Source organism: Onychostoma macrolepis, chromosome 24 (assembly GCF_012432095.1).
Source record: "Onychostoma macrolepis isolate SWU-2019 chromosome 24, ASM1243209v1, whole genome shotgun sequence".
Taxonomy (NCBI): Eukaryota; Metazoa; Chordata; class Actinopteri; order Cypriniformes; family Cyprinidae; genus Onychostoma; species Onychostoma macrolepis.
Window position 1 is genome coordinate 10,549,754 of NC_081178.1, and position 24,319 is coordinate 10,574,072.

At 38.3% G+C, this 24,319-nt stretch overlaps 1 protein-coding gene across 2 annotated transcripts in view; it reads right to left on the reverse strand.

Moving 5' to 3' along the window:
- pola1 (polymerase (DNA directed), alpha 1) overlaps positions 1-24,319 on the reverse strand; it is a 55,480-nt gene that overhangs the window by 24,479 nt on the left and 6,682 nt on the right. For both annotated transcript variants that reach the window (XM_058765793.1, XM_058765792.1), the window contains exons 22-34: positions 24,066-24,185; positions 23,873-23,969; positions 23,663-23,787; positions 23,435-23,581; positions 23,167-23,289; positions 6,998-7,030; positions 6,801-6,893; positions 6,414-6,619; positions 6,064-6,196; positions 5,204-5,335; positions 4,937-5,111; positions 3,178-3,359; positions 354-485 (exon numbers count right to left, since the gene is read on the reverse strand). In XM_058765793.1, the coding sequence (XP_058621776.1) occupies positions 354-485; positions 3,178-3,359; positions 4,937-5,111; positions 5,204-5,335; positions 6,064-6,196; positions 6,414-6,619; positions 6,801-6,893; positions 6,998-7,030; positions 23,167-23,289; positions 23,435-23,581; positions 23,663-23,787; positions 23,873-23,969; positions 24,066-24,185 (1,698 nt within the window). The remainder of the gene's footprint in view (positions 1-353; positions 486-3,177; positions 3,360-4,936; positions 5,112-5,203; positions 5,336-6,063; positions 6,197-6,413; positions 6,620-6,800; positions 6,894-6,997; positions 7,031-23,166; positions 23,290-23,434; positions 23,582-23,662; positions 23,788-23,872; positions 23,970-24,065; positions 24,186-24,319) is intronic.

Consider the following 24,319-nt stretch of genomic DNA (forward strand, 5'->3'; position numbering starts at 1 on the left):
CATCGCGGAAATCATAGGGCCGTATGTCTCAGAGTAGTCAGTGCAATTTGGGAAAGAAATCAATTAAATCTGTATGTGGATGTGAGTAAATATTCAAATGTAAACCCCTTTGTAATCGTTAACATTTTCATAAGTAACTGTAATTTAATTCAGTGGTCTAATGGTTAATTCTATGGTCAGATGTCTGAACACATTTGGTGAGAATTTTCTCCAGCGATTTGCAAAACTCTGTGCAAATAGCCATTTATTAGTTACATGGCTCCTTATTACGTGACACCTTATCCACTACACCTGCAGTGGCCAATCCGGAACACACAGGTGGTGCATTACGAGAAGCATTTGTTCATACTCACACTGTAGTACCTCCTGATGTGGCGGCGAATGTCCAGTTGCAGTTTGTTGCTAATTTGAATAGGATGCTCAATTGGGCTGCCCCGACAAGGGATATGGCAGCAATTCTTCAGGCTGGGCTGTAAGGTGCTCCCCTGGAAACAAATAAATTCACTTTTAACACAGCATTTGATCACGACACACAAGCCCACACACATACACACACAAAAAAACATAATCAGGGCATTTATCCTGTTGACTGGCATTGCCCAAAGAAGCTTTTAAAGGCTATTAGACCTGACCTATTAGGCATTCAAACATACTAAAAATATAAAGTCAGTGCCCTCAGACCAAGGCTCTAGGGTATCCAGGTTGGGAAAAGAAACACACAGGAGCAAAAATGGCACTGCATTAAGCTTTCAGCTGTGTATCTGGGTGACAGAAAGTAACAAATGCCATACTGCGCAGATGATTTGCAAGCTTTGCCAGCTTTTCTACATCTAAAAGGCCCCAGACCTCCCATTGAGAAACAGTGGCAACAATTGTAGTTAAACAGTGGATAAAAACTACTGTAGCCTGATATCCCTTCAATCTAACCTCACATGGGCACTGGCAGAGCTGTTTATGGTGCTCATTATGCCTCAAATAAGCTGTGTGTGTGTGTGTGCGTGTGCAGCTAATGCGTCAGCACACTTGCTCAAGCTCACTGTCTCACACAAACACATCGCTCTTGCTTTTATGGTACGGCAGTGGTGAAGCGCCGCTCAATTCACTCTCCGGTAGTCGCTGCGAGCCATTAGCGTTTTTATGATCTTTACATCTCTCACTGAGCGCCACTTTAAGGGGGAACCATGTGTCTATGCAAATACTGTCTAGTACCGTCTGTTTGCATTCCTGTTGTCCTCCTCCCTCTCTCCACGGCCGGCTCTGATAACAGAATGATCTGCAGTGACTGTGAGTCAAGGCTGTTCTTTCAAGCCTTCCTTTCAACAGCGCACTCCCTTTAACCAGAGCTCCGCTATAACTCTGTACTCCTAATTATTAGATACCTTATCGGTAGTACACGTAACAAGCTTGTTTATTCATCAACGAAACATACACGTGGTACCACATGCTTTACAGTGTACACTGGATATGGATTTGTAAAAACACCAATAGAGCTTAGTCAGGGTAGACGCCATGCTGAATATGAAAACAAGGCAGTGAAAAATATAGGCTAAGTATAGTCTGTTCAATGGCTTCAATGTTTCTTGCGCTACTATTCAGAAGTGCCTCCGTTTCGTAGATAAATCTGCAGCACTATGGTTAAATATTTTTAAGTGAGCACACAGAGCTGCCCAATTTGTGAACAAAGCACTCAGTTGTGGTTTCTTAATGACTCAGTTGAACTGCCTGGTGAATCAGACAACTCACTTTCTTACTGAATCAGCCTAGATTATGTATTTGGACACTGAACCACTGGATATGATCCAATCGAACCAAACAGAGAAATGTTAAAATACTGTAATAAACAAAAAAAACAACAACAACAACAACAATTAATTAAATGGTAATAGTAGTTAAAGATACATAACTGTAACAAGAGTTTCAAAGTTTTGCAGTAATGGTAAAAAAACTAAAATAAATGGTTTGTTTATCATTTTCAAAAAGTTAGTTAAAATGTATCCACTTTCAGTGAAGTAGAAAGTAATTAATCCAACGCTATTTCATGGCCAAATCGTACATATTTTACATGGTGGCTAGATCATACAACCTAACTTGTATGATTTTGTATGATTTCTATGACAATTAAGTTTAGGGGCGGGGTTAGGTGTGGTCCTTTGTACGAATCCCTACGAATTTGCCACCCGTAAAATACGTACGATTTTTCACAAATTGTATGAATTCGCACAAGTGAGGTATGACGAATTTGTACGAATTAGCCACCTTGTCAAAAATGTATGAATTGCCGTGAGATCGGGATGATTAATCTAAGATCTGTACTGGAGTTACTCTTCAGGACAATAGAAATTGGGAAAAGGGGGGACTGAACCTAATTCAAAAGTCATTTTTGGCATGAAATAAACAACAAAGTTGTTTAGTTGGGTACTGCGGGTGCCATCTGTTCCAGAATCAACCCTGTAGGAAATCACACACACAATAAAACCCATGTTTCCTAAAAACGTGCAAAACAAAACCAAACAAAACAGTTACAAAAACCTTGTTTTCATTCACGTCAGTTTAAATATCGTGTTTACCCTGATAAAAGTCCATTAGGGCTTGTAACGCATTTCTAAGTTATAGTGCGCATAAATGCCAACCAGTTTTTCCCAGAATTCCAAGCCTTCCCTGGCCTGGAGCATGCAAAATCTCTAAACAGCTAGGAGGACAGAGATCAGCCCAGTGGAGAGGGGGGGTCAATGTCACTTTTTATGAGTCTTGGACAAGAGAAAGCTGTGCATGAGCATGTGCGTGTGTGCGGACCCTTAATTAGAGGCAGATTACACACGCTCCTCTAGCCCCCGCTGACCTCGGCCTGGAGTATGACGGACATCCTGTGTACTGAAGAGCTCCAGGAATATACCCCGGCAAAACCTCTCTCCCCCCTGCCCAGCTCTGCCAAGCCTCTATAAATAAAGTGTGTGGCTCTGAAATTAATAGGCCGGTAAAAGCCTGAAGCAGAGGAAGTAATCACCTGCGCCGCTTAAATTTATTGTTACCTGTCATTACACAATATTTAACAGGAAGTTAAGGTAGGACGCAATTGAACGGTGAGAAATGCATGAATCGGGATGGACTGCTTGGCATTTTGCTGACCGATAAGATCAGGTCTGCTAATGGATGTGAATATGAGGGCTGATAACTCACCGCCCCTTCAAACACGTTGTCGTAGATGTTTTCGGTACCACAGTCAGGGCAAGTGAAAGTAAACCTCTCGCAATCACGGTAGCGCTCTTCGTCAGTAAGCTGGGCCGGAGCACCCAGAAAATTGTCCACTTCGTCCTCACGTTGCTGCTGTTGTTGAGCTCGGAAGTGACTTGGGTCGAGCCCTGGACAAGTAGGTAAAGAAAAGTTCAAGTTGTGAATCTCTTAAAAGAAAAAAAAAACACTCAACCCACAAGCTCCATATTTAGCATCAAATAGCAAAGGAAACAGCTATGTAAATAAACACAAAAAAGTCAGCAGTGCAAGTTTGTGACATTCTAGGTTGAAATGTAATTGTTAAAAGTGTTAGTAATAGTGACGTCCAGGCTCAGACTTCCCCATGGATGTATTTATGGACAGTGATGGAAAGAGGGGTAAAGGGAAAAGCTGAAAGAGGATAGAGGGACAGAGAGAAAGAGAAGGTGGCACGGCTGCAGGAGGCAAGAGGAGGGAGACTAGCGAACGATAAGAATAAACTGGAAACATAATAAGGGGAAAGAGGAGGGGTAGAGAAAGCACAGCTATCCGATTTTTCCCAGGCAGCTGAGATCATCAAATCATTAAGAGACAGCAGCTGAATCTCCATTTAATCCCCCCAGGTGACACCGAACACTACTAGAGCACGGAAAAACAGCCTACGTCCCCCTGGGTAATTTGGCTAAGTGAATAAATGAGCACATAAGTAAGTGTTGACTATGAGACTTCGGGGATTAACCGCCGTCTCTGAGGATCCAAACCCACTGACGCCCGAGTGCTGCTGCCATCTACAGGTACACATGCTGCATGTCTCTCACACACACACACACACACACACTGCGGTCAAGGGAACAGGGTGGTGCGTGAACTGCAGTTAGGAATGGACACTGAATGTTGTGTGTATTGTGAGACTGTTTTACATGACTACTTGAAAAGCAGTTGATCAGGATATTCTGGAAGCAAATGTGGCGTAAATGTGTTGCTAACAGTTAAGTAATTAAAGAAAACCAGCTACTTGGTTCTGGCGACACGGTGAGGAGATTGAATTAGTGTCTGAGTTTTGGACCTAACGTCAGGATACCAAACAACCAGGGTCTGTTGTCATGGAGACAGAATGGCAAGGGTTCATGCACTTTTTAAAGAAACTGAATTTCCATCTGGGGTAAATGGGATCTCAGCTGCTAGGAAAGAGAACAAATATATATATATATATATATATATATATATATATATATATATATATATATATATATATATATATATATATATATATATATATACATACATACATACATATACTCTTGATATTTTTAATGCTCTAAAATTAACATGTTTACACACCATGTAAACATATAACCTTAATATTAAAAAAATAAATAAAAACAAATGTAAAAAATTTCAATTAATGACTTATCTTGCATCAGTTAAAATATGTTCAGAATTAATGTTTTTTAATGAATAAAAACAAATACCTAAATACATAAAATTAAATTAAATTAACTAAAAAGCTTCATTATTTTTCACAACCGCAGTTAAAATACGTCCAGAGATTACAGTGAGGAAAAAAAAAATAAATAAAAAATTCAATATCTATACTATAATATATGCAGATCATCATGAGCAAGATGAAATGAAAATGAAATGAGCAAAAAAGGGAAACTGATCCTAATTCAGATGTCCTTTCTGGCAAAATATAATCAATACTGATCCAGACAGATCGCCTCACCAAGCCATGTAGCAATAAGCACTGCATCAATGCCTTCGATAGGCTCACAGATTCGGCCCACCACAGGGTGCACCTGCTGGGACAGGTAGTACTGTGTGTCCAGGCTGAGTCCCGGCTGTTTCTGTAGCTGTTCCAGGGCATACGCCCTCTGACTGGCTGCCAAGTTTGAACCGTCCTAACAGAGGAAAGCACAGGCAGCGGGGAAAGGTTTGTGTTGGTTTACAGCAAAATTGTAGAGTCAGACGTACAAATACACTGGTCACTCACCTGACAGATGACATAAGAAACAGTGTCACCCGCTTTAACCTTCTTCCCACCCTGGGAGTTGATCCAGAGGGCAACATGGACATGGGGGAGACTCTTCTTGTCAGGGTAGTCCTGAGGATCCTTTGTCAGGGACTGAAAGAGAGAAAAAAAAAAAAAAAACTTATTGCCTTGAACACACTTCATGAGACAGTCATGAAATTGTTCCCATGACCTTAAAAAAAATCAGTTATTGAAGCTTTTTAAGTGGTTTGAACTCTCCTCATTTTAAATGAGTTTTGTGCCCATCTTTACACAACTAACTAAATAAACAAACATATGAAACATATATTACTTTTTAGAAATAATAAAATCACATTTATGAAGTTAGTGTAATACATTATTTTTGCTTCAAATAAAAGCTGCTCACTTAAACTTCATATTCATAGAATCCTGAAAAAAATGTATCATTTAAAAAAAAATTAAGGAACAACCATTTTTCAACATTGATCATAATAATAATAATAATAATAATAATAATAATAGTATATTAGAATGATTTCTAAAGGATCATGTGATACTGAAGAATGGAATAATGGCTGCTGAAAATTCAGCTTTGCCATCACATGAATAAATTGCATTTTAAAATATAAAATTTTCAATTGCAATATTTCACAATATTATTGTTTTTAACTTTTTTTTTTTTTCAAACCTCTGAATAGTATTTAAGCGATTTCAGTCACTACATAATTACCACAACACCATTTGTTTTTTTCATTTTGAGCGGTTAAGGTTTTTCAGTCTTTTAACTAGTAGTTTAGATATTTTCCTTATTCATAGCCGAACCAATCTGCGAAAAGCCTGTTTCTAATTCAGTCCTTTACCTTGTGTATCTCAAACATATTGAGTGGAATACTGCCATTGGCCACCTTCTCTCCAACCTCAATCAGATGTTTCTGAATGTTCTCTACGATGGTGTCACGGTTCTGGTCTGACAGAATCTGACCAATCACATAACTAGATGAAAGGGAAAAGGATCATATAAATCACAAATCACAACAGTATTACAAAAGACTATATACAGAATCAGAAATAGCTTTGTTGCCATGTGCATTTTCACACACAAGGAATTTGTCTTGGTGTCAGGAGCTTCAAGTAGATCAAGAAAGATTACTACATTATTGTCTTTATAAAGGACATATAGGGCTAATAATCTGTAGTTCAGTGCACTGACTTGCCACACTCTTTGGCCAGGTCACACCAGTCTCTGCGCACAATGTCCAGGCCTTTGAGCTCTTGTTTTGTGGTGTATTTGCCATCTCCCTGAGGCTCAACCATCAGTGCTGCGTATTTCTTCTTCTTCAGCAGCAGAAGGGACTTAAACACACCGTCAATGTCAATCTCCAGAAGCTTATAGAGTTTATTCACCTCGCTTTTCACCTACACACACACACACACACACACACACATTTATTCAATTGCTGAATGATTGGTTTAATTTTCTCCTGACTGTCAGTGAAGTCTCAATCATTAATGTCAGACTCATTCAAGCTTTAAAAATCCAATAATGCATTTTTCTGTGAGACGTGCAGATCCCCCCCCCTTCCACCCAAAACCTTACCTTGTTTCCCAGTTTGAAGACCTCCTCCAGATTGGTACTGTTGGTGTTGATCATGATGGAGTCGGTATCCCCGTATATGACCTCCAGATTCATCTGAGGGAGAACCGTAAACCGTCAAACCCACGCACGGCTTACAAATAACAAACACGGCAAGTGCCGCTTAATTATTACTGTAACATACACCAATCATGACTCACCCTCTGCACCATTTCTTTGGTGTGCATCAAAATCTGCGGGAGACAAAAGACCGCATGTCACTCGGGAAACACAATAAACACTAAACACAGCAAGTAGAGAACAATATCAATTTCAAATCGGTCAAACTGGAACGTCAAACAAACCCACTCACTTCAGCGAATATACATTTATCAGCAAGAAATACTACGGGGGAAAAAAGCGGACATGCGTAAACTCAAACACACGAACATGAGGACTCGCACATGCAAAACACAAAGAATTTAATTAGCAAATCTATTCAGTAATTCAACATTTATCAAAGGGGGAGAGAAAAAGCCTCTGTGATTTGCTTCTAAATGGAGGATAATTGGCTAAGAGGTCTATTAGCTGCACTGAAATGGGGCTCCAAACCCACACACCAGCAGAGTCATTATAAGGCCTAATAGTCTTAATCACCACTGGACTGCATGACGAGAAAAAGAGAGAGAGTGAGAGAAGGGGAGGGTTGTCCAGCTGCAGAGGGAGAGCCATGCAAACCACAGCTGTCAGAAAAAAAGAGAGACAAAAGGAAAAAATGAAGGGCAGACAGAGGGAGGTAAAAGTGTAGCGCAAGAAAAAAAGAATACATAAGAGGCAAAAGAAAAAATAAACAAAGGCTAAAAAAGGAGGGGGAAAAAAGGCTTAGTGGTCAGAGTCATGGTGCCTATTTGGGAAACAAAGGTTCAAATCACAGCTCCCAGCTGACTGTATTTACATGTCACTTTCTGATTACAATCAATATTGAAGTTAAAAAAAAAAAAAAAAAGGTTTACAAGATAATGAAATTTTCCCGTAACTGAACGAATGAACTATGAATGAACTACTGAACGTTTTTTTCCCGACATAAAAACATTCCTTTAATTTAAAAATAAAGGGGATTTAATATTGATAATAACATTGAAGACATTGTATGATTATTCCTTATAGATAAGATTTTAATAGTTTTAGTAGTAGTTGCCCATTACTTACGTTCTACTGAACAACAGTAATATATTTCTGCCCAATGTCTTCAAGTGAAACCAAACTTTTATTTTGACGGGTTGCCGTGAATACCTTTACATTTCTGTGTGTATATGATATGAGGATAGTTTTTCTCAAATGAAACGGTCAAATTCTCATGAAGTGACTCTCAGAGCAGTTCTGGAGATATTGTTCATGTGTTTATGTCCTCATTTAGTGAGACGGCAAGCGTCACGCGGGCTTCTGTATGAGTAGTGAACAAACCTGCGTGTCTGCGCCATACATTAACACAGAGACAGGGGCGGAGCGGGGGGGTGGTTTCTGGGGCTCGAGCCCTGAATGTTTTTTCAAGAGCCCCAAATCTTTTGGGTTTGTTACACACTGCAGTCCTACATAGCCACGCCTCCTGTGAATCACTCAGCACGTCACTCGTCTCATCTCATTCACCTCAAGCATTTTTACCTAGCGGGTTACTTTTTGTAAATTATGTTCACTTATTAATGTCTTGGGCAAGCTCATGCAAACCAAATCTGCGCATGTTTAGCGCAAATACTGAACTCGAGAGACATGACATTATCGAGTATATGGCAAAAACCAAATAAAACAACTACAGAGTGCACCCATGCGCGACTACATGAAGTCTGGCTAGACTAACTTTGTGCGCTTACGTATTTAAAGCTAGAGTGCCTTCTTTCACTGCATGATTCAGTCTATTAATATGCATTAAGAATGATCACATAATTAAAGATAAGGGGGCAGAAAATGTATATTTTGTTAATAAATATCACACGAAGAGTGCCGTTTGTTCTTAAATAAAATGAGCATGGATACAAATGTGATATTGATTTTATACAACGGTTCAATAAATAATATTCTAATATCAAGAGACTTACGTTTTAGACACCATATTGGCTGTTTTTGCTCTATTCCCCCATTGTTTGAAATTAACCAAATCATTTCAAACAAAGCCACAGCACTTTGAGTCTCTGAGCAACATGATGGTGTTTCGTTCCTGAATGAATCAACTGTTTAAATGATTTGGTTCAATCGCAGTGACTCACTTATTAACAATGATTTGCTGCCACCTACTGGAGGTTTTAATTTCACATTTTGATTTTTTCCCCGATTTTTTCATGTTTTAAATCATTTAAAATAATAGTATTTAACATTTTATGTTTAATATATCAAAACATTATTTATGCATTTGTAATTGCAGTTAAATGCGTTCATGTCTTGCATTAAACAGTGTGTAAATATATCTAAAATGCCCCTTCAGATGCAGCTTCTGCGTTGATTTCATTTGCTTGGTAACAGCCCAAATGTCTTATTATTCTTCACTGATGAAATGTAAGAATTTGACTCAAAAGACAATGGGCACTTTTAGAAAAAAAATGGCTTTATAAAGGTAAAACTGCCCATAAAATGTAAAAATCTGTTTAAAATTATTGGAAAAGATTAATTTCTGTTAGTGTGAATTAAAAATATAAAAAAATAATATTTGTGTTTAATCATTTTAGACACTTGATTTTACTGAAGGCTACCAGGATAGTTGGTAATAAACTTGAGTTTATTAAATTCATAAACAAACAAACTATATCTTCTCTATTTCCAGTTTGTAGCGTGGATCATTCATTGCAACATTTAATCTGATTCTCATGTTTAAGAATCTGTGAAATCTTGAAAAATAATTTATGCTACTACTGCCCACTGACTTGGTTTTAAACCTATATTATTATCCAATTTATGAGCCTTAAAACATCTTAAAATGCACACATGTAAGTCAGGAAAATCTAAATTTTCTCGGGGGAGCATGCCCCCCAACCCCCCTAACAATCTCCATTTAGGGACCTCAGTATTTATAAAATCCTGCGTACGGCCCTGTATGCCACTGCTTATCTTTTTAATGCTACTCCCTTAAGAAATCTAATATAAATACAGTAAATGTTCTTCTGTTGGCCTCATGTATTCACTTCAGAATAACTGAAGCCCATATTTAAATGGGATTGTTGGAGATCCTTGATTTGCAGTTAGACCACCCCGTTATTGCATGATTCAACTTAAGCACATTTGTCAGCTAAACATTAGGATTAGTTCACCCAAATGGGCAACAACATTTGGGCTAAGCCCCGGATGTTTATAATGTCTGGCTCCGCCCCTGCACAGAGACACGCAGAAGTCATATTTAAATAGTAATTTTTCGGCTTAATATTTACAAAAAGGAGGGGGATTGTGCTCACTTGTGTGTGCGTTTACGTGTGTGTGTGTGTGTGTGTGTGTGTGTGTGCGTGTGTGTGCGCGCGCGAACCGGGGCGGAACTCCGCTGTGCGCGCGATACAGAGAGCGCGACCATGTAATGTAGAGACAGAAATGACATGCCGTCATGTAAATAAGATAAATAACATAAGGCTATTTAGTTGGTTGAATAAAAGAACAAGGTATAGACCTGTTCTATAGGGAAGGTAACATTGAATGACTTCTTTTGTGGTCTGGAGCTATAGAGAAAATAAAATTAAATAAAATTAACTTGACCTTCAAGGGGGGCGGGGGTGCCATTGGGGGGGGGGGGCTAAAGTAATGGTAGGGGAAACACTGCAGCTGTATGAACTGATAGAATTATTTTATGGTGTGCTTCAGACGTATCCCTTAATAAAACATGAATAAATATATACAGTGAACTAAAGTATTTTTATTATCTGACATACACTTGACAGTAATATTTTTCTTAAGTGAAAAAGAACTTCAAATGCAGCCACAAATCTAACACTGTAAACTGAAAAAGGTATTTTAGTTTTACAATATGGAATGATATGAATCAATCCTTTAGCTTATTAAAGCAGCAATTAACTTACATTTTAACCAAATAAAAAGGTACTCCTCTTTCTTATTTAAATTATGTTTTCTTCATTTAAAATAATGTATCGGATCGGTACATGGGTTCAAGTACTTGCCGATACCGATGCCAGAATTTTGTGTGGTATTGGTGGAATTTCTGACACTAGTATCGGAATCGGAACAACCCTAGTAAAAGGAAAACACAGTAATATTGTGAAATATCATTACAATTTAAAAATAACTGATCCTTAAGAAATTATTCAAACATTTCTTATTTTCACTACTGAAAACAGTTTTGCAGTTTAAATTTATTTTCACAGATACCATGGTACATTTTTTTAGATTCTTTAATGAATAGCACATTCAAATGCATTAAATGCTCTTAGTGCAAAAAAAATTAATAAATAAAAATAATTTATTTGAAATAGATTTCATGGAAAACACATACAACAGCATTTATTTGAAATAGATTTGTCTTTAAAGCTGCAGTTCGTACGTTTTGCCTCTTTGTCGCCATCTATGTTTGAAAACCTGGAATTGCAGTTACTTGTGGAATTATCTTGCTTGCATGGGGTTGTGCTCTGGCACGGCTCCAGCACGGATGAATCTAATGTTTTGAGGTGAATGCGTGGCAGTTTACAGTACTTCGTGATCACAGATTCTAGCCTACATCTTGGAATAAATGACCCAAATAAGAATTTTCACCGGATATTGTCATCTGAACAAGCAAGTTACGTTTGTTCTGACCAACCGAGTAAAAAAGCATTACCATAAAATCGCGCTACCAATGGTGATTTAATCTAAAGATCAGTTAGCTCATATCACATCAAACCGTAGATTTCAATTTCTGTACAGTTTAATCTAAGTGTCATATCATTCGAATATCATATTAAGAAATTCTTTTAACCCAAAAAGCAAACTATGCTCCCTTCAAACTAATTTTCTTTAAAATACAAATCTTGTATAAACTTAGGCTATCTGTAATCAGAAGCACATTTAAAACTGGAATATAATTTAATTTCATTCACATGTGTTTCATAAACACATAATACTTTCTGGATTACAATGAGCAATCAAAATGCTACATTTAATTATTCCAGCTGCTGTGAGAAAAGGCTATAAACGAAGATCCACCTGCAACATCCGCATGTGCTATAGCCTACTAGCCGGGACAACTTCTTTATGTTTACAGATGTGACGTAATGACGCAGTGCCATGCTTGAATTTCCAGCGAAAACCTACCTGTACCACTCAAATTAGAAAACATTATTATTATTATTATTATTATTATTATAAGATAACAGTTGTGAATTGGGCTAAAGTAAGGCAATAGTTTTGCACACTGGCTGGTTATGTACTTGCTCAAATATAGATTTTGGATCATTTTTAACCAAAAAAAAGTTACGGACTGCAGCTTTACTGTCAATTTTGATCAATTTAAGAAATCCTTGCTGAATATACAAGTATTCATTTAAAAATAAAAATCTAAATCTTAAAAAGGTAGTTTATTCATTTTATTATAGAATAAAACTTAGAATAAAACACAGATAAAAATTAGTATTCCATCAGTGTATATTCCAAATAAGGATTTAACATACATACTGCCTGTATTCCTTTTTTTTTTTGTCATGTTAAATCCTTATTTGGAATATAACTGTCATATTTGGAATTCTCAAAACCAGAATTTTGCCTTACATGAGACATTCATAATTGGAATATGAACAAATTCTGATTTATAAAAGAATATTCCTTTGCATTACAATATTTATTTCATCATAATTTCCTGTCAACTCTATTTTAGAACTCTTTGTAAGTGGCCTCAAAAATGATAAAAGAAAGGTGACAAATCTGTCCCATAAACCCACTGCAGACAGTAACAGGTAGACAGAGAGACTGTACATATCTGAAGTGTCATGATAACAGTGACTGTTTACTCAGGGTGTCCAGCCTTAAACATACACCCCATAGCCGCTGTGCCGGCATGCAGGGTGACCTCTATGGGAGAGGGACTCAGACAGGTGGGGGTTTCGGCAGGAGAATAAGGGGCGCTAATCTGAGGCCTCAAAGAGACAGGGACACACTGCAGCCTGTCAACAGCAATCGAGCAAGACACCAGGATTCATGCCCCTCAGCGCACACAAACACACACACACACCATAGCCAAACCCAAGCCCTCAGAGGGACAAGGACGAGGCTATTTCAGAGCACGGGAAGCTCCACTCCTTGAAACTGGAGCAGGACTTAAGCATGCTTTATGAGGTGTAACATGCCTCCCAGAGGGAAGTAGGAGGTCAGGTCTGAGTAATAACAAAATAGCTGTCGGCATTAACCAACATAGCCAAGGTCACCCCAAAACACACAGAAACATACAACTAATTAAGCAGGATTAAACATCTGTTATGTGTGGTTTGCTGCTGGTGTGCCTTCCATTTTTGCATTTTCAAAACTGGATCACGATATAGACTAGACTTGTAGAAGAATATATAAGTACTTGCCAGTGCAAAAGTCACTGCCAAAGTGTTGCTACATGTTCTGTTCTCAGTGTTTAAGGGTGTTCTGAGTAGCTGCTTACTTTGCCCAAGTGAAAAGAGCCCATAATGTACCTGAAGGTGCAGTCACATTAGCAACATTTCTGTGAAATTTAGAAGCCAAAAAGGCCCAACATCAAGTTGCTCTTTGTGAGCAACTTTTTTCCCCCCACTTTTGACTGTGGGGATTCGTACGTAAACGGCTGCCAAATTTCGTCGAACAAGTGTGACTGCAACTTTAGATATTCATATATCTCTATGTTGAAATACCTTTTGTTCACCCATTTTACCATTTACTAGGTAAACAGTCTACGTTTTAGAAAAACAACAGCACATGAAGTTTAATATTAGGGTTAAGGGTTTGTTCAAATCCATAACAGTAGTGGCATTGCAAGCACCACTAAACATAATACATAATTCAACTAGGTGAACGCTAGGTGGGATCACAGAGACTTGGCTCTTGTTCCCTGCCTGTGCTTCGCACCCGGCTCTCCAGCGGTACCCTTAGAGCCCACACTTAAATTGATACACCATCTGTCTGTGTGAGTGTTTCTGACCTTGAGCAGGTGCGAGTTTACTTCAGAGGGAGCCATAAAGTTACAGCTACTTAGCAATGCAACTGTATACTGTATTACACAGTTCATTTAGCCGCACCACTAAAGCTGACACAGACAGATATCAAACAAGTTGGGAAAAGGAGAATTGGAGGGATAGAGGCACCAGGAAAAAAAAAAAAAGTGCGTAAAAGGGGCTACAGTGATGAGTTAGATTATGTTTGTATATGTTTCCATAGCCACTGTACTGTATGTCGGTGTATTATGACAACAGAAAAAGATTGGGGGGAGGAGGGCCCATAGAGCTGAAAGACAAGTCATTTGACTATGGCTCAGAAATGAGAGCGGAGACGGCTCGTCTTAAAACACATGCCGACCAACACATCTGAGAGTAAACATACAGAAGGCACAGAGCCTCTGACATCGGAGTCCAGCGATGTTTTGCCAGCATGGGTTTTCTGAGTAAACCTTCTCAGACCTGAACAGTTTTTACAATAAATGACGCTTCATTGCATAGTTTATTAAAACAATATTATCTTTAAAAATCTTTTAAGGGAGAAAAGCTGTGAATGTGCCAATTTAACTAGGCCTCAAAATTCAGTAACAAATGTCTAACAAACTAAACATTATATAATGTGGGGGCTGAGTTACCTCAGAAAAAGAGCATTAAATATTATTATAATATCTTAAAAACCGAAGCAGCACAAACGAAAATTCACACGACAAACCAGCACAAATGGCGCACAAACAAACAAGACCATTTTTCGTGAATTTGGAGCATGTGGGGGGCTGAGTGACATCATTACCTAAATTTCAATTAAGGGTGTAACGATAAATCGATTAATGGATTGATTCTGTGATTTTCCTAATGCATCGCGGTTCTCCCTTGAATCGATTCTGAACTTAATTTAACAGCAGATGGCGCTCTAGGCTAGTTTTTAACTGCACACTCAAATACTCACGAAGACGACCGCTTGTGCGTTCAACTGAGTGGTTAAATGTACTTGCACCTCTGCTTTTATGATGCAAAATTAATGTAAACAACTCACCGTGAACACTCTTGTAATTCGCTTCAACCTTTTTGAACTTTATGAATGATTATTTCAAGTTCAAGTGGTGTGTGTGTAAGGAACTGAAAGCAAGCTGTTTCTAAAGCATGCAGTGCCATCTGCTGTTAAAACTAAGCTCAGAATCGAGTTCAGAGAGAATTGCGATGCATTAGATTATTCGATTTATCGTTACACCCCTAATTTCAATGTCTAATATTTTAAAAACCGAAGCAGCACAAACAAAAAATTTTACAGCACAAACGATTGAGACTATTTTGGCAACATTTTGCATTGGGTGGGGGGCCAACTTCACGGAGGTGTCTTTTGGTAGTGAATCGGACGTTCAAAAGCTGGGGCTCAGTTAAAAATGCTAATTTGGTCATGAAGTTGTTTGAAACATGATTAATGTCTTTACTGACTCTTTTGATCAGTTTAACATATTACTGATGAATAAAATTATAAATTTATAACAAAAAAAATAAGATCAATAGTTCTGACCCCAAACCTTTGAACGATAGTGTCGTGTGTATTTTAATATGCCAGCGAAGATGCAAAATAAAGGCTTATTTATTTCTTTACCCAAGATGGGTTTTTTGGGTCCCTATCCCATTTAGCTCATTACATTCAATTTACACTGTAAGCTCACCAATGAGTAAAAATGTCACTTTTTTAGCCATGGCGCTGTCTCTAAATAGCAGTGCAGGAAACACTGACAGCACTAACTCTTCTGTAAATGTTTTCGACATTCTGTACTTTTGTCCGGCAGGCAAACAGTGCCCCATTTAGCCTTTTCTCAGCTCCTTGTCTGACTGCGAGCAGAAGTGACGAAAGTGGACTGTAATTACAAGGCTCAGTGAATTAGCGGCTGTGTCGGAGCAAAAGCCGCCCGTTAGTAAGACGGAAAAGGGGACCGGACCCTCTCCGTCACATGCCTGGGGATGCATCTGGAGCGTGACATGATAGAGAGTCAGCAGAGGGTCATTATGGAGCCTACCATCAGATCACTAATGCCTCTGTCACATACATCGGAGTAAAAACGCCTGACTAATTGTTCTTCCTTGACGCATCAGTAAACACTTTTTTTAATGTTACTAATGAATGCATTCGTTCTCCATTTAAATTTGCAGTAATGTAAAGTGAAAGACAACATGACATTAATAAATGAGAATAAATAAGATAATATTAAAACCTACTTTTCATAACCTAATTACATGCTGATGGATTAAATTAAGTCTCAAAGTATTTTAATATTCAATTTAACAGTTTAATTTGGAAATACATCACTTTATGCAAGTAAAGTCATTGCAAATGCATATTACTCTAAATTGACTCCAATAAGCACTTAATGGAAGGCGATACCAAGCAGCGCATCCTAAAGTTAAAATGGTGTTAAAATACCACCCATGAACTGAACCAACTGGCTCGGATCGCAGTGACTGACAGGACAGGAGCGTTTGGCCCTGTCTACCCATAAGGCCCTCATCTTTTTCGCCCCAATCGACAGGTCTGTCATTAACACGTTCATTTATCTCTTCCCAACCATTTCAAGCGGGCGGCGGAATAGTTATAGAGAAAAAAAAAAGTCTACGGCTGCTCTCGTAAACAGTTCATTCCTCCTGCCCCGTGGTGCCATTTGCTCGCTGGGGGCATCTGGTCTTCTGTTGGCTTCGGTGCACATCATAGCAGGCATTTTAAGCCCTGGAGCGGTACAGAAACCTTGTAAAAGAAAGTATCTGGTGACGATTGTTTTGAAAAGCGTCCTGCTGAAAAGCATTTTGAGGATGACAGTCCTCTGCCTGAAATAGCAACAGCAACACTGCACTGTCAGGGTGAAATACGTCTGCTGTCATCTCTCTATCCTCTGACCAGAGGATCTAAAACACACGCGCGCACACACACAGGCAGATTTAAACCACAGTGGGTCACGCAAAAATGGACTGCCCTCGTAGCATGCAAACATATTTTTTAGGTAGATGACTGCATAACAAAGTCATCTCTCTGGCAATGTGCAAATCATTATCTAAAGGACGTTACAACAGCAAACGCATAAAGACAACAGTACAATGACAGTCAATAAAGACATTTATGCAACACAGGTGTGCACACATTCTGCATAGGCCTTGTGGAAGCAAACGGGCCAGATCACATGGGGTCTGAGCTCTAAGGGGTAAAATATCACTGCAAATCCTCTCTCTGATTTAATACGACCGCCTAAAATCACTTCAGCGGCCAGCCTGGCATTTAGAACTGGAGGTAAAAATATCCCACTAAAAAGAGCACAGCGTACCCTTCCCAAACCCCAACATAATACCTCTGATCAATATTTCCCAACAAAATTTATTAGATCTTGTTTCTGAATTATGAGCTTGAGCTGACACACATACATTTACATACTGATGCCCTCTATTTTCTCATACGGCACAAATAAACTCGACACGGGTTACAAGACCTTTACATCAGTGGGGGCCAGTGTGAGAACATTTTGGGCCGGTTGACAGCAGGGTTATTATAGTTAACTTAAACTGAAAGCTTTACATTTTTTTTATTTGAAATAAAATTAAAGTTAACTCAAATAAAATACATAAAATTTAAATATAACCTTTATGGGTTAAATTGAATTTATCTTTAAAGTACATTTAAATTTAATTTAAAGATAAGGTTAAATGTATTTGAATTTAATTTCAGCTAATTACCAAGGGAACATTCTATTTTCATTTAGTTTAACTTGTACTCAAATTGATAAACAAATAAAATTAATAAACTATATGCACAAATAAGCGTTAAGTTAGTATTTTTTTTAAAACCTATTAAATGTAATTTTTTAGAAAATCTTAAAATGAATATTAATTTTTCAAACTATACATTCAAATGTTAAGATGCATAATTTAGTTTGTAGTGTTTAATTTATATAGACAAAACTGAATTTTAATTTCATGTATTGTAATATATTGGCCAGAATTTTAAGAATTGAGAATACATAAATATATTTTAAAATACTATCCTACTGTCTAAATAAATTTAAAATAAAACACTAAATTATTCATAACAACAACAATAATTGGATAATATTTATTTTAATTAACTGTCTTTGTTCTAATTGACTTCAGAATCAACAAGCAGTTCTGCTTTATTCCCAAAGGAGGCTGTGGTGTAACGTAACACTATGTTCTACAGTTTACTGAACTACATCATTGGAAAATTGAGTGACACCTCAACACATGCAGGGTGACATAATTCTTTCCACCTATTCATTATCAACAGTAAAACCAGTATCTCAATGAAAGATGAATATTACATTAGAGCTAAACTGAAGCGTTTGAGTAAGCCGAATGGGGAAACAGGCAGCAAACAAGCGTTGTTAAATCAAACACAACATTAAAAGAGTCCGCAGAAGACATTAGTTAAGAATAACACCTCACTCACGATGCTGGCCTAAATTAAAAGGTGCAAAGCTTTTGAAGGAACTCGTGTGAGGAATGTGAAGCTGACCGCGTCTCGCGCCCAAATCCCAAAATATGCTTTGGGCCCTGTGACTATTTGTTAAGTCCAGTGATATCAGGAGCAAATCCCCAACCAAAAGACCACAGGGTCAAACGGTGCGTGCAACAATGCCTACAACGGGGGAGGAGGGCACTTACATCTTATTCTGGGAAGGTTAAAAATGAGCTTTGTAATTCGGACAACTGGACGTGTCGTCTGAGAGAGCAGCAAGGAAACAATGTTTACTCAGATGACACCTAACTCACCACGACAGCCCATCTCATCTCACCAACAGCCGCTCGAGATCTGAAGAATTCATGGCACAAGGACATGGCATCCATGACAGCATAATTCGTTTTATTTTACCTTTTTGAACTCGTCTACACTAGGTAAAGAGGGGTCCAGGGCTTGGTGGCAAGGCGGGGTGAGAGGTCAGGCTAACTAACGTTCCAGAACCATCAGCAGTCCGTAGCGACAGAAGTTGTAAACATCACTCGATTAACCCCGGACCCAAACCCCCTCCCAAGCTCCACAGCTGAAGCTCCGCTTTTCACACTGGCCGCCGCACAAAGAGCTGAAAATAAAATTTAGGCACATCAATCAGGACGGACCCCTCAGCATGAAACCCTAAACGCCTATTCCATGGCATGCATCTCATACCAGGGGAGTACAGGGTTCGCACCAGAACAAATGTTTCCCTGGAAAGGTCAAGGGCCACTGAACGTCACTTCACAAGCGCTAGTAAAGGCTAAAGGCGCACGGCTCTTACTAACTGGCCTGCAGGGAGATCTACCCAAATTGTCATACAGCAAAATGAGCTAAATCACAACGGCTTAAGCTAGTTTTAATAAATTCCAAACTGCATTCAAAATGAATCTGAATCTGTAGTCATGTTTTGCAGCAGAAATATAAATCACTTTGCTGACCCTGACTGTGTCTATACACTGCAAAAAAATAAATTAAAATAAATTAAAAAAAAATTTTAAATGTAAAAAAAAAAAAAAAAAAAAAAAGGTTGAGCAAACTTACAATTTTAAGGCAACCAGCTTCAGCAGATTTTTGAGTTCTCAACTTTTTGTTGTATAAACTTAAAACAAGAAGTTGAGAAAACGCAAAAATCTGCTGAAGCTGGTTACCTTAAACTTTTTAAGTTTGCTCAACTTTTTATTTATTCTTTTACAGTACTGTAAAAAATCAAAAGTTGAGAACTTAAATGTTTAAGGCAACCAGCTTCAGCAGATTTTTGAGTTCTCAACTTCGTGTTCTCAACTTCGTGTTAAGTTTATACAACAAAAAGTTGAGAGAAACCAAACATTTCCTAAAAAATAAGTTGAGAAAACTCAAAAATCTGCTGAAGCTGGTTGCCTTAAAATTTTAGGTTCTCTCAACATATATATACATATAAATTTTTTTTTTTTTTTTTTAAAAAGACTTGCTCGCCAAGGCTGCATTTATTTGATCAAATACTGTAAAACAGTTGGAGCAAAACATTATTCCCCTAAAAAAAAAAAAAAAAACAATTTAGAACTTATTTAAATATGAATATTTGGAGCAAAAAAAATGAAAATAAATAAAAAACATTTTAGGATGAGAGTCCCTCGCAGGGAGATCATCAAATTTAAAAGGGACGATACCCCTGCTTTAAGAAATAGACCTTATTCCTTCACTCAAAGCAAGCAGCAAATAAAGCTCATAACTTTCTCCTTTGCGGCACCTCTAGACTTCAACCCACTTTACAACACCTGCTGGCTGAATTTACACCCCTGTGGCAGGTTAGCACTAAGCTAGCTTCTCAGAAAGTATTAGTTAACTCTATTAAAAGCAGAGCGCCTGTAATTCTTATCCCAAAACAATGATGGTGCAGACAGCAGACCATCCATCAGAAGACGAGACCGATGCACCATCTGACTGACAGGATTTAGTGTTTGACGATCGTAAAACCCAATTGTCAAATTAGACAACGGTTACGATCCACGTTCTGCGTGTCTGGCACCAACGGAAGACACGAAAAGAAAATTGCCTCTTTGACTTCTTGCCCTCTTAAGTTTGAAATGGCACATCGTGCAGTGAATCCGTCAGACACTGGTGCCAAACAGCCGTCATCTCCATCACGGCTCTGAGAACCTGCATATTTCAACAAGCTGAGAATCACCGGGGGCTTGTCCAGATCCCCTTACCGTAGGCCAATCAGGAAAGACGAGAAGCTCAGGAGGGCATCTGAACAGGGGCCAAATCAAGCATCTTTATCGCCATGGAAAAAATTACATCCGCAACACCAAAGCCTATCGCTAACACTGTTCTCAACAGATAAAGAAGACCCTCAATCAAAATACAAATGGCAACTGAATACAGGAGCATTCAAATCACGCCACTAATGTCAGGGTCAACGTAACGCAAGTACGTGTGAGTATTTTTTGCTATCGTCCCCCTTCCATTTCCCATTGATCTCTACCAAAACGTCTTAGCGTACAGTTCAGCATCATGCTGGTTGACAGTGGAGAATATATATCACAATAAGACTAATCAAAGTAATTAAGGTTGTTGAGTCAAGCTGGGCTCGTAGAAATGAAGATTCACATTATTAATATCGTCAGACTCCAGTGAAGCGGTTTAAATACTGCAAAACTGAATTTTCAAATGCAAAAATCAACATTGCAAGCATTCCTCCCCCACCCTCGCTGAATTTATTGGGTTTTTGGTAGCTCTACTTGTAACAAATGAGGCACTGAAAACCTGTGTTGAATGCTGGGGCTAATGCAAAGAGATTGTAATTATTGGTTCCCCCCCACATTTCAAACAATGCCCCACAACGCCCAGCGGCACTGTGGAAGAAGGGAGAGGGGTAGGAGTGTGAATGTGTCGCCTTTGTATAGTTACACCCCGGTGGGCTTTCAAAGTCTGGTCTCATTAAAGTCAAGAGCAGGTAGCCGGCAATCATGCCAAGGAGGTGGCATAAAAGGAACAAGAGATCAAGTCAAATTGGTTAAAGCACAAAAGAGAACAGAGGCTCATGAGGAGGCGAGTGAAATCAGAGCCAAAGGCCTGAGGAGCAGCTCACATGGACACATGGTTATGGATGGCATTAGACTGCCCTCTAGAGGCAATAACTGTAGATGGCACCTGTGGTTAATGATATGTAATATAACAAGGTGTAGCCTACATCATATAAATCAATTTCAAACTATTTTTAAAATTTAAACTAACTAAACACTGCATAATTATTTTACATCTGGTTTTATGACCTCATATTGAAAAACAAGGAGAACACTTGTGGGGGAAAAAAAACAACAAGTCATACCACAGCAGTGTTGTTATTGTTGACTAAAACAAACTATTACAAATCATTTTTAATTCAAATAAGTCTAAAATAAAATATTATATTTAGACAAATTAGAAATGTTGCTTAGGCAACTAACTGAAATAAAATTGAGTTTAGGTGAAGAGTTGAAGTACTAAATTACTAAAAGAAAAAAAAGAAAAATAGAAATATAAAAATAAAGATAAAAGCACAATAAAAATCACAAACGGCAACACTAAAATTAGCTAAAAAAACCTGCCGTTTCCTAAAAAATACACTAAAAATTAAATCACAATATAAAATTAAAAAGCTAATTGAAAATACTGATATATACTATAGCAGTGCTTCTCAAAGTGTGGGGCGCTGCAGGGGGGGCGCAGGCCATCCGCAGAAAAAGAAAATAAATAAAACCATAAACAGCCAACTAACATAACTTCGAATGGGAGATGGATTGGTTTGTGAAAGGGAAGAGAAAAGCCATAGATGAAGTTGCACAGACCCAGGCAGGTGCTGGTGATTCAAAAGCTAAATGTAGAGAATATAACGACGCATATCTTGCTCTCGGCTTCACTCACCGTGTCTACACTGGACAAAGCGACCGCTGCAAATCATTTGAACTTTGATGCCTCGTTCTATATAAAACGTACTGACACAGTTTAATGTCAGGGATTTGCAGTGTCTCATCGCGCCACATCCAGTGCAGACAGCGTCACTAATTATAATGGATTCTACTGAATTTTGTCGCAGCGCATCGCAATGCTCGCGTCCGGTGTAGACAGGGTTTTTTATGTCGTTGGTGAGGAGGAAAGACCTGTGTGTGTCCTATGCCTTAACAGACAACATGAATAACAGTTATTCTCTCTATGCTATTTTTCAATGTTTCAAGTGATGCAGGTGGTTTTTTTTCCCTGTAGGATTTTTATTTATATTTATTTATTTAAGAATGCCACAATTGGTGGCTGACTAAATACTTTTTGCCCCACTGTGTGTGTGTGTGTGTATATATATATATATATATATATATATATATATATATATATATATATATATATATATATATATATATAAACATTAATTTTTCATGTTTTGTGAAATGATTTGGTAGTCCGAGGTGGGTTGGGAATTTGGGCGGGGAGCCAGATTTTCTTTTATGGGTTTATTAAATATTAAAAAAAAAATGGAAGGGGGAGGAAGAAATGGAAGTTTTGCTGATTTAGTTGCTTATATAATCTAAATGTTGACAAAAACTGCTTTTAAAAAATGCATGCATTTGCAATTTACAGCAATAGACCCAGAAAAAACTAAAAACAATGTTTTTTAAAATAAATGATACAAGATATTAAAAAAGGGGGCGGGACTCAAGGTCTTTGCTACGTTCCATTTAAATCGAACAGTTCTAAACAGAATGTTGTATACCCATTAATTACAGGATTGTGTATGGTTACATACCTCTCTTCCTTTATGAGTGACCAATGCAGCCAAAGGCTTGGCGTAGAAGCGACTGAAGGAAAAGCCAAGGCATCCGTACATGCTGTTAGCTGTCAGCTTCAGGGCCTTCTGCCTGATATCATACTATGAGAGAAGATTCATCAAGGCTTGCATGCAGTGTTTTAAAACAAAAATATGATATTGGCAGAGTTAGAAAAAAAATTCCCAAACTGACAGCCTGTTATACAGTACAGATAGGCACTGAAGTCTTGCCTGGGATTGGACTTACTTGCAAGTACACATCGGGGTTGAGGTCCGCTTGTTTCATTAGCTGTTTGACCTGTCGTCGACGCTCCACCAGTTTTCGAATTTCTTTGGGAAGAATGCCCATCTCCAGACTCTGATCTGGCAACTCGGGAATCTCATCGTCAACCTCCTGTAATCATGGAAGTAGTTTAGGGCATGCTAAAAATACATAATCATACCCATGCAGGCAAAGCCGACCACCCCAATGCACCTCATTTTTCTTGCGTGCATTGGTTGCTCCTCTCTCAACAGTAGTAAAGCAGATGTTGAACTCCTGGATGATGGAGGGGTACAAACTGTTGAAGTCCAACAGGAGAATGAACTTATCATAGAAACCTGATGGAAAAAGATAAAATAGATCATTTGGGAGGCACAAACATAAAATGCAACCAGTGATATGCACAAGCACATTGTGACTCACCAACTTTTGGGTCTAGCACCAGACCTCCAGCATATGCTGCCTTCTTCCTTGTTTTGTTGGACTTGCCCTTCCCCGAGTCAATATCCTCATCCTCACCCTGAGACCAAAATTAAAATAAGAAAAAGTTCAGGAGTAGAATCAATTAAGTTTAAATGATGTGATAGCTGCAATAATGGAGGGAGTAATCTGATACCAGATCTTGCTGTGGCTTCTTGAAGAATTGTTTGTCTGGAACAATGAAGTTCTTCTCATGGAAAGCATGGAGCAGTAGGTACTCATTCCTCTCAGAGCGCCCTCCCATCAGAGTACGAGACTGTGAGAGAGCATTACATGCATGCATCATTAACAAACGAATTATGTGTTTTCTCATTTATGCGTTTTATACTAACTGTAATACAAGGGCCAAGCTAGGATGTGGTTTGCATAGGTGTAGTTTGTCGAGGTATC